This window comes from Pithys albifrons, chromosome 8 (assembly GCF_047495875.1).
Source record: "Pithys albifrons albifrons isolate INPA30051 chromosome 8, PitAlb_v1, whole genome shotgun sequence".
Lineage (NCBI taxonomy): Eukaryota > Metazoa > Chordata > Aves > Passeriformes > Thamnophilidae > Pithys > Pithys albifrons.
This window is the reverse complement of record NC_092465.1, coordinates 28826713-28839471: the sequence shown is the minus strand read 5'-3', so window position 1 is coordinate 28839471 and position 12759 is coordinate 28826713. Positions and strand designations below refer to the sequence as shown.

General features: G+C 43.4%; 1 protein-coding gene across 2 annotated transcripts in view; it reads right to left on the bottom strand.

Annotated features, from left to right (window-relative positions):
• SATB2 (SATB homeobox 2) overlaps positions 1-12759 on the bottom strand; it is a 131250-nt gene that overhangs the window by 28118 nt on the left and 90373 nt on the right. For both annotated transcript variants that reach the window (XM_071562607.1, XM_071562606.1), the window contains exon 9: positions 8367-8522. In XM_071562607.1, the coding sequence (XP_071418708.1) occupies positions 8367-8522 (156 nt within the window). The remainder of the gene's footprint in view (positions 1-8366; positions 8523-12759) is intronic.

Below are 12759 nucleotides of genomic sequence, written 5' to 3'. Positions count from 1 at the left end.
AATAATCTTAGCACGCCATCCAAGAAAGTTTTGCAGTACCAGGCAAAAAAAAAAAAAGTGTAAATGTCAAATAAAACAGTGACAGATGACAGTATTCTCTATTGAATAGCACCGTTTCTTCGTGCATGTTCAATGAGAACTCATGAATTATTAATACACAAAATCTCCTTTTACTGTTAAAAATCTCAACTTGGGGGTTTTTTGGTTACAATTTTTTTTTCTTTTATTTATTTCTTTGGGGTCTGTGTATGTTACACAGAGCTTTCCAGGAGAATTATTTCATTTAAGAAATGCTAACATACAGAAATTCTTGAAGCTACAGCCATTCCCCATGAATTTTCATCTATAGCTATAATTATTGGCATGAAGAAGGAAAAGTGAAGGAGACACTATCTTATCATCTTTTCTCCTACTCATCCACAGTATCTGAGGTCAATGTATTACAAGTAAATATACAACTTCTGTGAACGTATTCTGAAAATCTAACAAAAATCATACCATTCCCCAGACCCAAAAAATGCTGTGTTTCTGATTCTGCCTCCTCTGCACATCACAGGTCTCCTTCCACTGCACAAACAGCCCCCTTGGCTGTCAGAGTTACCAGTAGAGTTTGATACATGCCAGTGTCAATATGGGTGGCAGAATCCAGCCCTTAATGTCAGCTTCGTAGGTTCTCAAATGGGAATGTCTTCCATTAAAAATAAGAGGAGGAAAAACAGCACAATTAAAGGATGCTTTTGGCTCTACATTCAGGCACACCCAGTGCTTGTGGTTATAAGGAATTCTGCTCAGAACTTCCTTCATTTCACCCCAAAACTTCTGGAGGCATCAAGAATGCAGCCCAATTTAGCTCATTAAAGAGAGCTGCAGAGAAGTGCTGGCCTCTATTTTTGTTGTTCTCATGAGACAAGATAAACATTTTCTAAGCATTTTATTTGATAAAACAAATAATATCATATTAATGTCCTATTTTTAACCTCTTTCTCTGTCTTCTAATCAAATACATTTCCACATAGCTAAGCAAACAACAACAAAAATCTGCAGGAAGTCAATCATTCCCATTGTGCTTTTATGCTGTTAAAGAAACAGCACGCTTACTACACCAAAGCATGAGCCTTGGCGCACTCAAACCCCCCAAGGACAGCTAGCTGGTGCAGCAATCTCTGATGCTTATCCCTGAGCCCTTTCTAGCAGCTTGACCCTTTCACTTTTGCTAGGCTTACCCTGGAGCAGGGGAGGCTGCTCTGGCAGCTGAAGGCACCAAACTAGAGTAAGGTCAGTTTTTCCAGCACCCAGTGAGGGTATGCACAAATATACCAGCCCCAAAAACTGCCTCCTGCAGATCTGCTGACCTGCAGTCTGCCAAGGACCAAATTTCTCATTAAGGACAAGAAAGCACATAGGAAGAGTTCAGGCTCACAGTTGTGCAGGGGTACAGGCCAGTGCTCGTGCTTTGAACAGCATCTCTGCCAAAACTCACCGCAGGAGGTGGCAGTTGGGTGTCCACCGTGACTTAGTTACAGGCAACATGCTTTGAGCATGGACAAAACTGCAGCTAAACTGACCTTGTGCTTCCCTGAACTTACATTAAAATTAATTACAATAACAACAACAACAGCCATCAAAACAATAATAATAACAACAACCATAATAATAGCCACCATAATAATAACCATATTATTATTATATTAATAGTGATGATGATTATAATAATAATAATACAGTTAGTTTTCTGTGCTGACATTTTCTAGGGTCTCCAGTCAAAGCATGAGTAGGCAAATGTGTTTTTACTAAGAGTGATTCAGGAATAAATCTCAAAAATAAATGTAAAAGGCCATTTCTTCACCCACATCATCAGTGCAGAAAATGTCAACATATGTGACAAAAGGAAAAAAAGCAGCAATGATTGACGCAAGTCTTGAAAGATTAGTAAAGTAATGCTGCATTCCCCAGGGAAGGCTCCCTTTCTACATGGGATCACAGAAGTCCTCTAGACAAACTTCTTTAGATTCTCTTCCCTCTGCTCAGTTTGAGACTCTGCAATGCAAAATGAGCCAGCTAATATTCAGCTCCTGTTCCTTAGTCGCCAAACTCTCTTTCCATGAATCCAATAAGTGTCTATTAAAATAAATAAACCCCCTAATGATTCCAGATAACCTAATCAAGAAAGCTGGAATGGATAAAAGACTAACTGTAATGGAGACTTCTGTCATGGCTTCAATGAATTCTTGATGAGGGGAGGGGGAAGGGGACTGAACCTGAGAAGATTTACTTGGAGTATTTTGATACAGTTCAAGGTTAATCACTCAATAGCCTGGATTTTCTGAAGCACGTGGTACTTTTCCCCATCCAAAAGTTCAAGGCAAAATGGGAAGTACTTTCATGAGGGCCAGTTTCTCACTAGCCTTATAAAACAGGAATATAAAAAAAAAATGAGTTACATGAGCCCTGACATACCTTAGGTTCACGGGAACACCAAGTTTGCTTACAGCTCTTGGCCTCAGAGAGAAGGATGCTGTGCACTGAGGATATTTCTAGCATGCCAAGTTCAAACTAGCTTCTCCCCATGCTAGAGAGGAAGTGTGGGTTTGTGGTTAGGGCAAGCAGCCCACCATCAGCGACCAGGTCTGCCAAGGACTTCCTGAGCAAAGACCCAGCTCCGCAATTGTCCCTTACTCGCTCAGCTGCTGAGAGGCTAACGTGCTGCTGCAGATGCTGTCACAGAATCACAGAATAGTTAAGGCTGGAATGCACCTTTAAATATCTCTAATCCAACCCCCTTGCAATGAGCAGGGACATCTTCAATAGACAAGACCTCTCAGAGCCCTGCCTAACTTGAAGGTTGCAAGGGATGGGGCATCTGCCCCCTCTCTGGGCTGCCTGTTCCAGTGCTTCACCATGTTCATTGTAACAAGTTGCCTCCTTATATCTAGTTTGAATTCACCTTATTTTTGTTTAAAACCATTACCCCTTGCCCTATCGCAAGACCCTGCTAAAAACTTTGTCCCCATCTTTCTTATAAGCCCCATTTAAGTACTGAAAGACTGCAATGAGGTCTCCCTGCAGCCTGATCTTCTCCAGGCTGAACACTCCCAACTCTCCCTGACTGTCTTCACAGGAAAGGTGATCCAGCCCTTTAATTATTTTTGTGGGCCTCCTCTGGACCCACTCCATCAGGTCCACATGTTTCCTATGTTGGGGACCCCAGAGCTGGATGTAGTACTCCAGGTGGGATCTCACCAGAGCAGAGTCAGAATCACCTCTCTAGACCTGCTACCCACAGTGCTTTGGATGCAGCCCAGGACAGAGCTGGCCTTTTGGGCTGTGAGCACACTTTGATGGCTCTTGTTGAGCTTTTCATCCACCAGCATCCCCAAGTCCTTCTCAGTATGGCTGCCCTCAATCCCTTTATCCCACAGCCTGTGTTGATAGTGGGAGTTGCCCAGACCCAGGTGCTGCACCCTGCACTTGGCCCTGTCAAACCACTTCTCAAGCTTGTCCTGGATGGGGGTCGCAGTGTGCTTGCACAGAAGTCTGTATAAGGGAAGCTGAAGTCTAAAGGTACTTCAAAGAAATTCCAAGTTCAGTCAAGGAGAGAAATGTCTTCATTCCCTCAATACATAACAAGAACATCAAAATATCTGCACAACAGATATGCCCCAGCTGTAGAGATTCACAGCATCATAAAGGCAGTGAGATGCTACAGCAGTAAGAAGGGCCCTATATGCACACACTCGATACGTTACACATCACCACCAGCTGCTTTTTCTACCTGCTGTTCATCATCACTGGAGGCTAATTAGTTTAAGGGCACAGAAAATACCTATTATAAGCTAAAAGAGGGAGAGAAGGCATCCCATCATACCAAATGAATATAAGGGAAAATAAGTTGGGAAGGAAAAAGAGGGAAGGATGAAAAAAAGGGTTTCTAAAGTTAATCCTTCCTCAAAGTGACATTGTTCTTTCCTCTCACGGTACCTTTACTTTCTTCGTGTAGGATAGGCAGGAGGTAAGGGCATGGGAAGGAGCCCATGGTGTTGAGTCCCATCTAGTGTGGGGCTGTACTGTGGGCTAACACCCCCTCAGGCCAGAGAACAGGCTCCCAGACAATCCTGACAATGAGACAGGGATCTCAACATGAAAAGGAAAAGTCAAAGGACAGGAGAGGAACTGTAACAGTGATTTCCATCCATAGGCCTGGGTTTTTCTTTACCTAAAGGGCCTCAACTGAAGGACTTTTCTGCTCCCAGCCTCCAACCGTCAGTCAAGTTTATTCTTTCTTTGCTCACTTTTAAAGAGGTACGAGATATAAACCACAGACCGAGTTTTGCCAGCTTAATGTTTTTTCAAATGTTGCTCCATGCTTTACTGCAGTGCAAATGGAACAAATTCTAGTCCCTTGAGAAGAAAATACTTTTTGTTCCACTGGGCTGGTGAAGGTTCCATTGGCCCTGCCAATGCCCAGCGACACACACTCCACTTCCCCATGCTGCCCCAGTCTGATTAAGAAGAGTCTCTTGCCCTGGGAGAACTGTGGGGAGTTTGGTCTTCATGTTCATACCAACTCTGGCCTCCCTCTGACTGTCAACAAGCACTCCAGCCAGCTACGTCTATTATTTACTTTGATAGTGACTGTTTACCATGAACAGAACTACATTCCTAAATTCATTTTGTACAGATTAAGAAAAAAATGTGTGCTGAGTACAGCACAGCCTCTGACAGGACTCTCACTAGCAGAGGTCAAAGGGGTGATGCTGCTGAACAGTATTACAGAAGTGGTGGCCCACTGCCACAGGGGAAACGGTTTTCCTAAAGGTGTAACTGTAGAGCAGTTGCAGAGCTGAATGTAGAAGCCAGCTTTAATGACCAGCAGGCCAAAGGTGCAGCAATCCAAGGTCAAAGTCTCTGCTGTACCACTGCCCAACTCTGCAGGCACATAGGCCACCCAAATCTCTCTGAAATGGCACATCAAAAGCCCATCTTCTTATGAATTGAATATAACCAGGACAGCTCAAAATGTAGACTGGAAATCAAATCCTGGTGTTCCAGCCACACTCAGAAACACTCCCAATATGCTAATAAAGGTCCCACACTAAAAGGACAAAGTGTACAAGCAGGTGGCATCCCCAGAGAAGCACAATGTCCAGCAGGTACATCCTTATTAATAGCTGGAAGCTGTAATAGGGACAACAGTTTTGGAGGCTGTGTTGTGAGGGCACTGAGCTCTCCGCTCCTGCTGACTTCAAAAATACAAAGGAATGCACAGCACTTCACAAACAAAGCTAAAAATGTCTACATATAAGTTGCAAGGAATAAAATGCACATTAAGGTAAAAAAGTGATGATAGAGTAAGTTAATATTTAAAACAAATGGCTTGAAATCTTTATGAAGGTGAATTCTCTAAGACAATTCTCATCATACTACCCTGGTACCTCCACAAGGCTCTGATCTTTTCATTTATGTTGACTTGTGGCCTCTGTGATTTGCAACCTCAGTTTCTAGAAGATGCTCTTCTCTTTAGCTGCTGAACTGAGGCTGCCATGACTTAAGAATGAAGATGGTTGATTGTTAAATTAGAGGTCAATTAACTCCACCAGTAGATGATTCCACTTGCAATAACTGCTCTCAGTGGGTATCACTCTTCCTGTACAGAGACAGAAGATGAAATGAGGCCTCCATTGCCTCTGGATGTTCTCTCGGGTACATGACATACAGCCCTGTGTATAAAATGTCAAAACAGCCCTGTCGGAGACTCAGTGCCTGCTACAACTGTGAAGATCTCACAGCACCGTGGATTGTTGTTGACAGAGCAGCAGCGCCCAGCACAACACATGCCTTGTTAGCAAACTGGAAGCCTCTCAGTAGTCTGGGGTGAGGGAATAATAGAGGAAGCCAACACAACGCAAGCCAGGCCTGTGGAGAATAGCAAGTGAACAAACCTTGGCGGAGAGTCCAGGCAAAGCCTCAGACTCACTCTTTTCTTCTCCTCTTTCAAACTCTCTCTTCTGCAAACATGGACAGTTTTCAATGAGTGCTTCCCACCATGTAATTCAGCTGCTGAAATCAGCAGCATCTTCACCAGCAATGGCCACAACTGGCACAACTGGCCTGTGCAAAGCACTGGGAACAACCAACTATTAGTTTTCAGACAAGCTGGACCTAAGGTGACATGATGATCATAACACTGTGGCTATACCCTACACAAGCAGCTGTGTCCTTGCTTTTGGCAATTCTCTGGGCCACAGAGAACCCCAGCCAGCAGCAGGATACCACAGGCACACCGAACCCGCCATGGGCAGGCACAGAGGTGGGCTTTGAGGAAAGAGGAGGCCCCACACCACTGTGGTTCTTGGCTATCCCTTCTCTGTCCCTGCCTTCTAGTGCTCCTATAAACCACTTTCATGCTCCAGCAGAGCGCTATGACATCTCAGCATGGCAAATGCTGGGTCATCCCAGGGAGCCAGTATTGCTTTGGCAGGGCTGTGAAACAAAAGAAACATCAGCCCCAGAAACATTTCTTTATTTGCGGCTGCTGAAGAAACAAAACCTTTATATGCAGTAACTTTGCCTTAAACAATAACATTTGTGGATCCTGTTCTTAACCTTTTGCATCTGGTGTTCAAAATCTGCCCTGTTCTTTTTCCACGCGAAAGACTACGGATCTTATTTTTGTTTTGGCGCTGGTGTGCAATGCTGCCAGAAAAGTGCACTCAAGCTGGCACAGACCAAAGCTGGTGAGCCACCCAAATTATTGCTGGGTGGTTCAGTCCCTCTCTATTTCAAGAAGCCTCTGGGTATAATGACAGGAAGCTTGCAGGCAATTTTAAGCCAAACCTCAGAGAGGCTGGCATTCGGTCTGTGTTAAACACTCCTTATTAAAAGCTGTCCACTCCGGATTCTGGGTGGAACTTTGATATCTGCATGGAGTAAAGAATAAGGGCACGTTTGCAAAATCAATTGTGCAGTTTTTATATTTACTGCACGTTTACCACATATGTCATTTATTACACAGTGGAAAACCGTTAAATGCACAGTAGTTGTGCCAAGTGGCATTATGCTTTTAACAGCTTTATTCGTTTAACAGCTCCAGTTCTCATTATATTTTGCCATGTGGTACATGAGATTTTTATGCATTTAACAGTTTAAGAGGGTTCCATGGTATTTTCCTTTTATGTATTTCATACTGAGCCTGGGATTTGGTCAGGGGGTAGAGGGACTGTAACCCCTGTACCCTGACAAGAGAAAGCAAAAGGCAAAGAAAATTAATGATTAAATGAGGAAGGAAAAATTAATCAGATCTCCATGTGTCAGGGCACAAATACCTGTGACAAGGACAAAGCTCTCCCATGTGCTTTGATAGCCTTTGATGCTTTGTTTATAAGCCTTTCAACTGCTTATTTTACATCTACTTTAATGACTACAATGTTGTTTCCCTGCACAGAGGAAAAGAATGTATTTTTAGAGTGCATACACTTAGATACTTCTATCCCACTCTCTCACTGCCACATAGACATTTGTGCATTTTTGTGTGTATACTGATGTCCTCTCCTAGCATAACTGAGTAATTTCATCCAGGATCAGAAGCAGCACTTTCCACTGAGAAACAATTCCTTCTAATGATCTCCAGTCCACTTGCTGTCCTTCAAAAAAATCTGTCTGTCCTCCTTTCCACAAAATCCCTTCTGGTGCATTATATTTTTTTAAAGAGTTGGATGAAATTTTTAAATTAATGGATTCTCCTCAAGAATTTCATCCAGACTTAGGTTTGCCTGCATGTACTTTTTACATCGAAGGAAGAAATTAATCCAAGAGAAGTAGAACTCACTGCAGTGCCTCCTCATGCCTTTTTGTAAAAATGATTGGATCTGATGTGAATTATTCAGATGGCGATACCGTATGCAGCATATATAGCATGCAAAAAAGGAAACACCTGCCTAATATGCCGTTTCCCATTGCTTTCCCTCAGTTAATCACTTGAGAAAGCAATTTCATTACCTGCCAAATGAGTAGGATACCACCATTTTGAAAGTTCCTTGTCCTACTAGCAGAGGTGCAATTTATATACCAGCCATGGGAAAAAACATACATGTTTGTACAAAAGGGTAGAAAAAGCTTGGTTGTGAGCTGACCCTTCCCTTAGCCTCCTTTAAAAGGGAAAAGGAAACCACTTAAGCTGGAAAAAGCCAAACACAACAGGTTGCCCAGAGATGAAGTTTACGATTATTATTATTATTATTATTGTTATTGTAGGAACAGAGATCATTTTATTGGTGGGAGAAGGAGGTGGGTCCAGGCTCAACCTCAGTTTGCTATAAAAATAAAACCCCAAAAAGCCCCACAACAATGAAATCCCCTGTACCACTCACCTGACTTTTATTGGCAGCCACTTTGGCAAACAGAGCTTGAGATACCTTGGCCCTTTTCATCTCCTGTTGGATCTCGTCATAAATGGCAGCTGTGATGTTGACGTTGGCACTGTCCGCCTTAATGGGGAGGTCTGTTGTTGGTGTCGAGGTTTTGGCCTACCAAGAGACCATGAAAATAATAATTAAAAAAGTGCTGCTTTCAGCCCAGCCATCTGTGCAGAAATTATCAAAGGATTTCAGTCAGCTGATGCCAAACTGCATTAGCTACAGAGGGACACTTCCTGTCCATTATTCTAATCAGGTTAATTGTGATTGGAAATAATTGCAGTGCATTCCTATAGGAAATGCTCGGCCCTGTCAACTCTCCCCCTCTCCCTCTGCCCCTCCTAGTGTGTTTATTGAGCATCTCAACAACAGGAGAGGTAGCCAGGGCGCTGGGCTGTGGGCAGTCGACGAAGTTGGCTTTGCCAGCGAGCTACTGCGGCACAGCCACCAGGCTCTACCTTCTCCCCCCTCTCTAAAAGTGGCCTACACCTTGGAGGAAGAGCCAATTCTCCCAGAAAAAATGAGTAAATGGGTAGAGGTCTCTAAATAATAAATTATTACTCAATTTAATGCACTCCCTCAAGTCTCCCTCATCCTTTATTAAAACTATATGTATGTCACTTGAGTATGTATGGTTTCCCAGCCTTATCATCATTATGCTAGCCAGACAGTCACCTAATTTCACCTAGGAAATCAGTGGAAATGAAAAAAAACCCAATCATTTCATAAAGCTGGGCTTTGGCATGCCTTTGATGTGCTGCCCTCATTCTCCTAAACTCATATTGAGATTTTGTGTATTCTGATGCACTCCTTTTAATTGAATGATTTCCCATCAGCTTCTGTGACAAATGAAGGACAATCACGGACGCTGCCAGTACTTTCCCCAGGCTGGACTACCCATACAAAGCTTCTATCAATACAGTTCAGCAGACTGCTACAAGAGGTTGATTTTAAAGCCCCTCAGCTATGGAGGTTCCCAGAACATGCTGTCAGGCGAGGGAGTGAGGGCAAGATAATGCTCACTGAGTGCTCCCAGCACAAGCAGTCCCTTGGAGACAGACCTCATTTGCTTTCCTGAGCTCAAAGAGGAGTGATACCAGGGCCGATCACTGCACCCCTTACACCTTGGAAAGGAAATGTGGGTTACTGATATAAAATCTCTGTTTTCTCTTGAGATGTAAAGGTCTTAAGAAACAACACAACCTAGGTGGCAAAGCTTACACTTCCCAATAGATCCAAACCAACCTTAGACCCTGGTGATAGTCCTGTTTGGTCCAATGACAAATATTTTCAGCTGGCTCCTGCTTTTGTGTCAGAGTTGAAGCCTACTAGAGTACATCCACTGTTAATTTTTAACTGGGCAGACCTGTCAAAATACTTACTTGTTAATGGGAAGGTTAACTAGGAAAACCTAAACTTTCTGAACTCCTCTTTCTGTTTTATTGTCCTCCAAATCTTCCCCTCTTTAATATCTTCTTTGTACCAAAGGCCACATTAATAACAGACCCAAAATCCAATCAAGACAGCAATCTAGACTAATCATTTCTCCTTACTGCTTTCAGATAAAGCTTTAACCAACCTGCACCTTCTCCCTGTCCTTCTCCCCACACTCAGCAGGCACTACTGTGGGCTTGTTCCCTGCCTGCTATAGGCAGGACACATGCAGAAAGGGGGTACGAATTTCCTGCTCCTGCTAAGTCTAACCCCCTGTGTTCAGGTGAGGGCAGCTGGACAGCAGCTAAACCCACCACCATCCACAGGCCATGAGCACATGTCCAGTGGGTGGACCAACAGGGACACCACACACTGAAATTCAAAGTTTACAGATAGATGAGAGTTAGAGTAACTGTGGGAAACAAAAGAAAACAACAAAGAGATCATGAGAAGCAAGAGGACTGTCCAAGTCTGTCAGGACTCATTTAATGGAGCTTTGCCGGGTATGAAAAACCTTCTTAGGCACTTGAGCCTTTGGCTAGAGCAGCAGCCAAGGTCACCACAGCCTCAAAGGCCATTATAGAGGTCTGAGATCCTGAGAAGAACAAAATTAGCATGTAAAAGAAAGATTTAAAATATAACTCCATTCTGCATGAGTCTCCTAAGCTTCCAGCTCCACAGCCACATATCAGAGAAAGGCCTGCCCTGCACACCGTGAAAGCTGCACTGTTTTTTATTTAACCACTGAAATAGGCAGGGCAAGTGCCAATGCAAAGTATCACAGTCACTAAAATAAAGTATTTTATGTTAGAGGCTGAAATTCGAAATTGATCTTGATATTAAGAAGGAGTTTGCCACTATTGAAATACTTTGTTGCAAACAGTTGGGGAAAAACAGTGAAGTGTTTGGAACCACAGCTCCAGAGCATTGAAACCCAGCCTTTACTGCTGATGTTCCACGTGCACACAATAACCCCTAACAGCCTGGTGCTGTTCCCCACGGCACTCGTACCCATTTGTTGGATCAATCTGCCGTTCTCACCTTGAGGCAGGTCCTGAGCCAGGGACATCCCACGAGGGTGGCCTGGGGCTGGCTCAGAGTTAGGGAGAGCCGAGCCAGGTTACTCTGTGTGCCCTTACACCTTCTGCATGACTGCCCCAGCACTGGCACTTCCACAGGTATCTGTCATTGCTGTCCTCCTACCCAGCGCACTCAGTCCCCAAAGCATTGCTGCAGAAGACCAGTATCTATGGAAACCATGTTTCCAAATGCCATTCCATCACCTTCTCTGGCACCCTAACACAATTCCTGAAAGGATGGTACTGCTCCTACCACTGTTGCTCCAAACACCCCAGTCCAAGGGTGAGTGCCTGGGGAGGCGATGCTGCCGGGAATCGCCGCACTGCCTGCGAGGATGGCATTTGTATCACAGAACTAATACCGGGCATATGGGGAAGCACAGTAGCCGTGCTGCCTGCCTGGGAGCTGGGAAGCAGCCTCATTTGCAGAGGTGTCCAAGTTGTCAAAACAGCACCTGTGCTGATGGGTGTTGGCCCTCTGAGGGCTGGGGAAACGTTATCCAGTGGGCACAAGGCGAGCACTGGGCATGTAAACCTTTGTGTGTTGCTTCTGCTGATTAAAAATCTCACATTATTCTGTTGGAGTCTTCAAGCCTAAATAAGGCAAGAATGGGCTGTTTTATACATCTAGTGTATAGTTTTCTAGCTCTTACAAATGCAGATAAAATTTCCATCATTTTAAATTATTTTCTAGCTGTGGCTAGAGCATGGGAAAATGGTATATATCAACACAGGAATGAGATGGGGCAACAGATCCAATTTTTATTCTCACTGGATTTCATCTAAACTCTCAATTTCCTTTTGGTACTTGATTCCAGTTGCAAAACCTATTGCAATAAATATAAGTAGGAGTAAGCTAATTCTTAATTGAATAAACACATGTAGAAAGTGGGTACATTATTTAAATAATAAAATAATTCTCTATAGTTTTTTATTTTCACTTAAAGGTAATTAAAAAAGATAAGGCGCATACAATGAGTTTCCCATGTAATAAAAATTCAATGTCAAATTTGGGTTGGTGGGAGACTTTTGCTTTGAGTGAAAACAGTTCTTTACATCATGTACTGATGATGTACTGATGGTGGTGAAGTGCACCCAAATGCCTGGGTTAAACTGAACAAGCTAAACAGTTTCTACAAAGTCAACATATCTTCATTAAGGATGATCAGTTTGCATATAAAATTTGTCTCCCTCCACATTGCTTACTTACTTTTAGCAGCTGTGGCTACAGAATTCAACGAGTACTCAGCGATACTATTATAAGGGTTATATGAGCCCATTTACTGAAGATGAAAGAAGCTCTAGAACTGACCCATCATGTCTGCACTGTTAGAAAGTTCAGACTCAAGTTAGGCAAAGTGTCATGACAGGGGTTAATCATCACCCCTGTGTAAGCACCCTCACCTTCCAGAGTGTACGTCTGGTACGAGTGGGGATGACTTTTACAGTGTAGTATGTGGATGCTCCTTCTTAGTGCAAAGGAACAACCTACCCAGGGAAGAGTGGGTGGCAGCAGCGTGTTAATAAACACGTGCAGTTAAGTCAATGAGATGACAGCCGCTTTGGATCTCTTCCTTCCCGGCACCCTGCCCATCTCCACTTTCTGTACTTGAAATAATTACTCATGAAAACCGAAAACTCAAGAATCACGATTTCCTATGCAGAATACGGAGCACTCTGATTTCTAACATTGTTTATCTAATCCACTATTGACTTCTGTTCCCTATACAGCTTTTATTGCAATATATATGAACCATTCCACAAGCCCAGAATTTTTCTCTGTGTTCTGAAGAATGTAATGGACACAGGTAAAAAGCTACATGCACTGTTTTTCT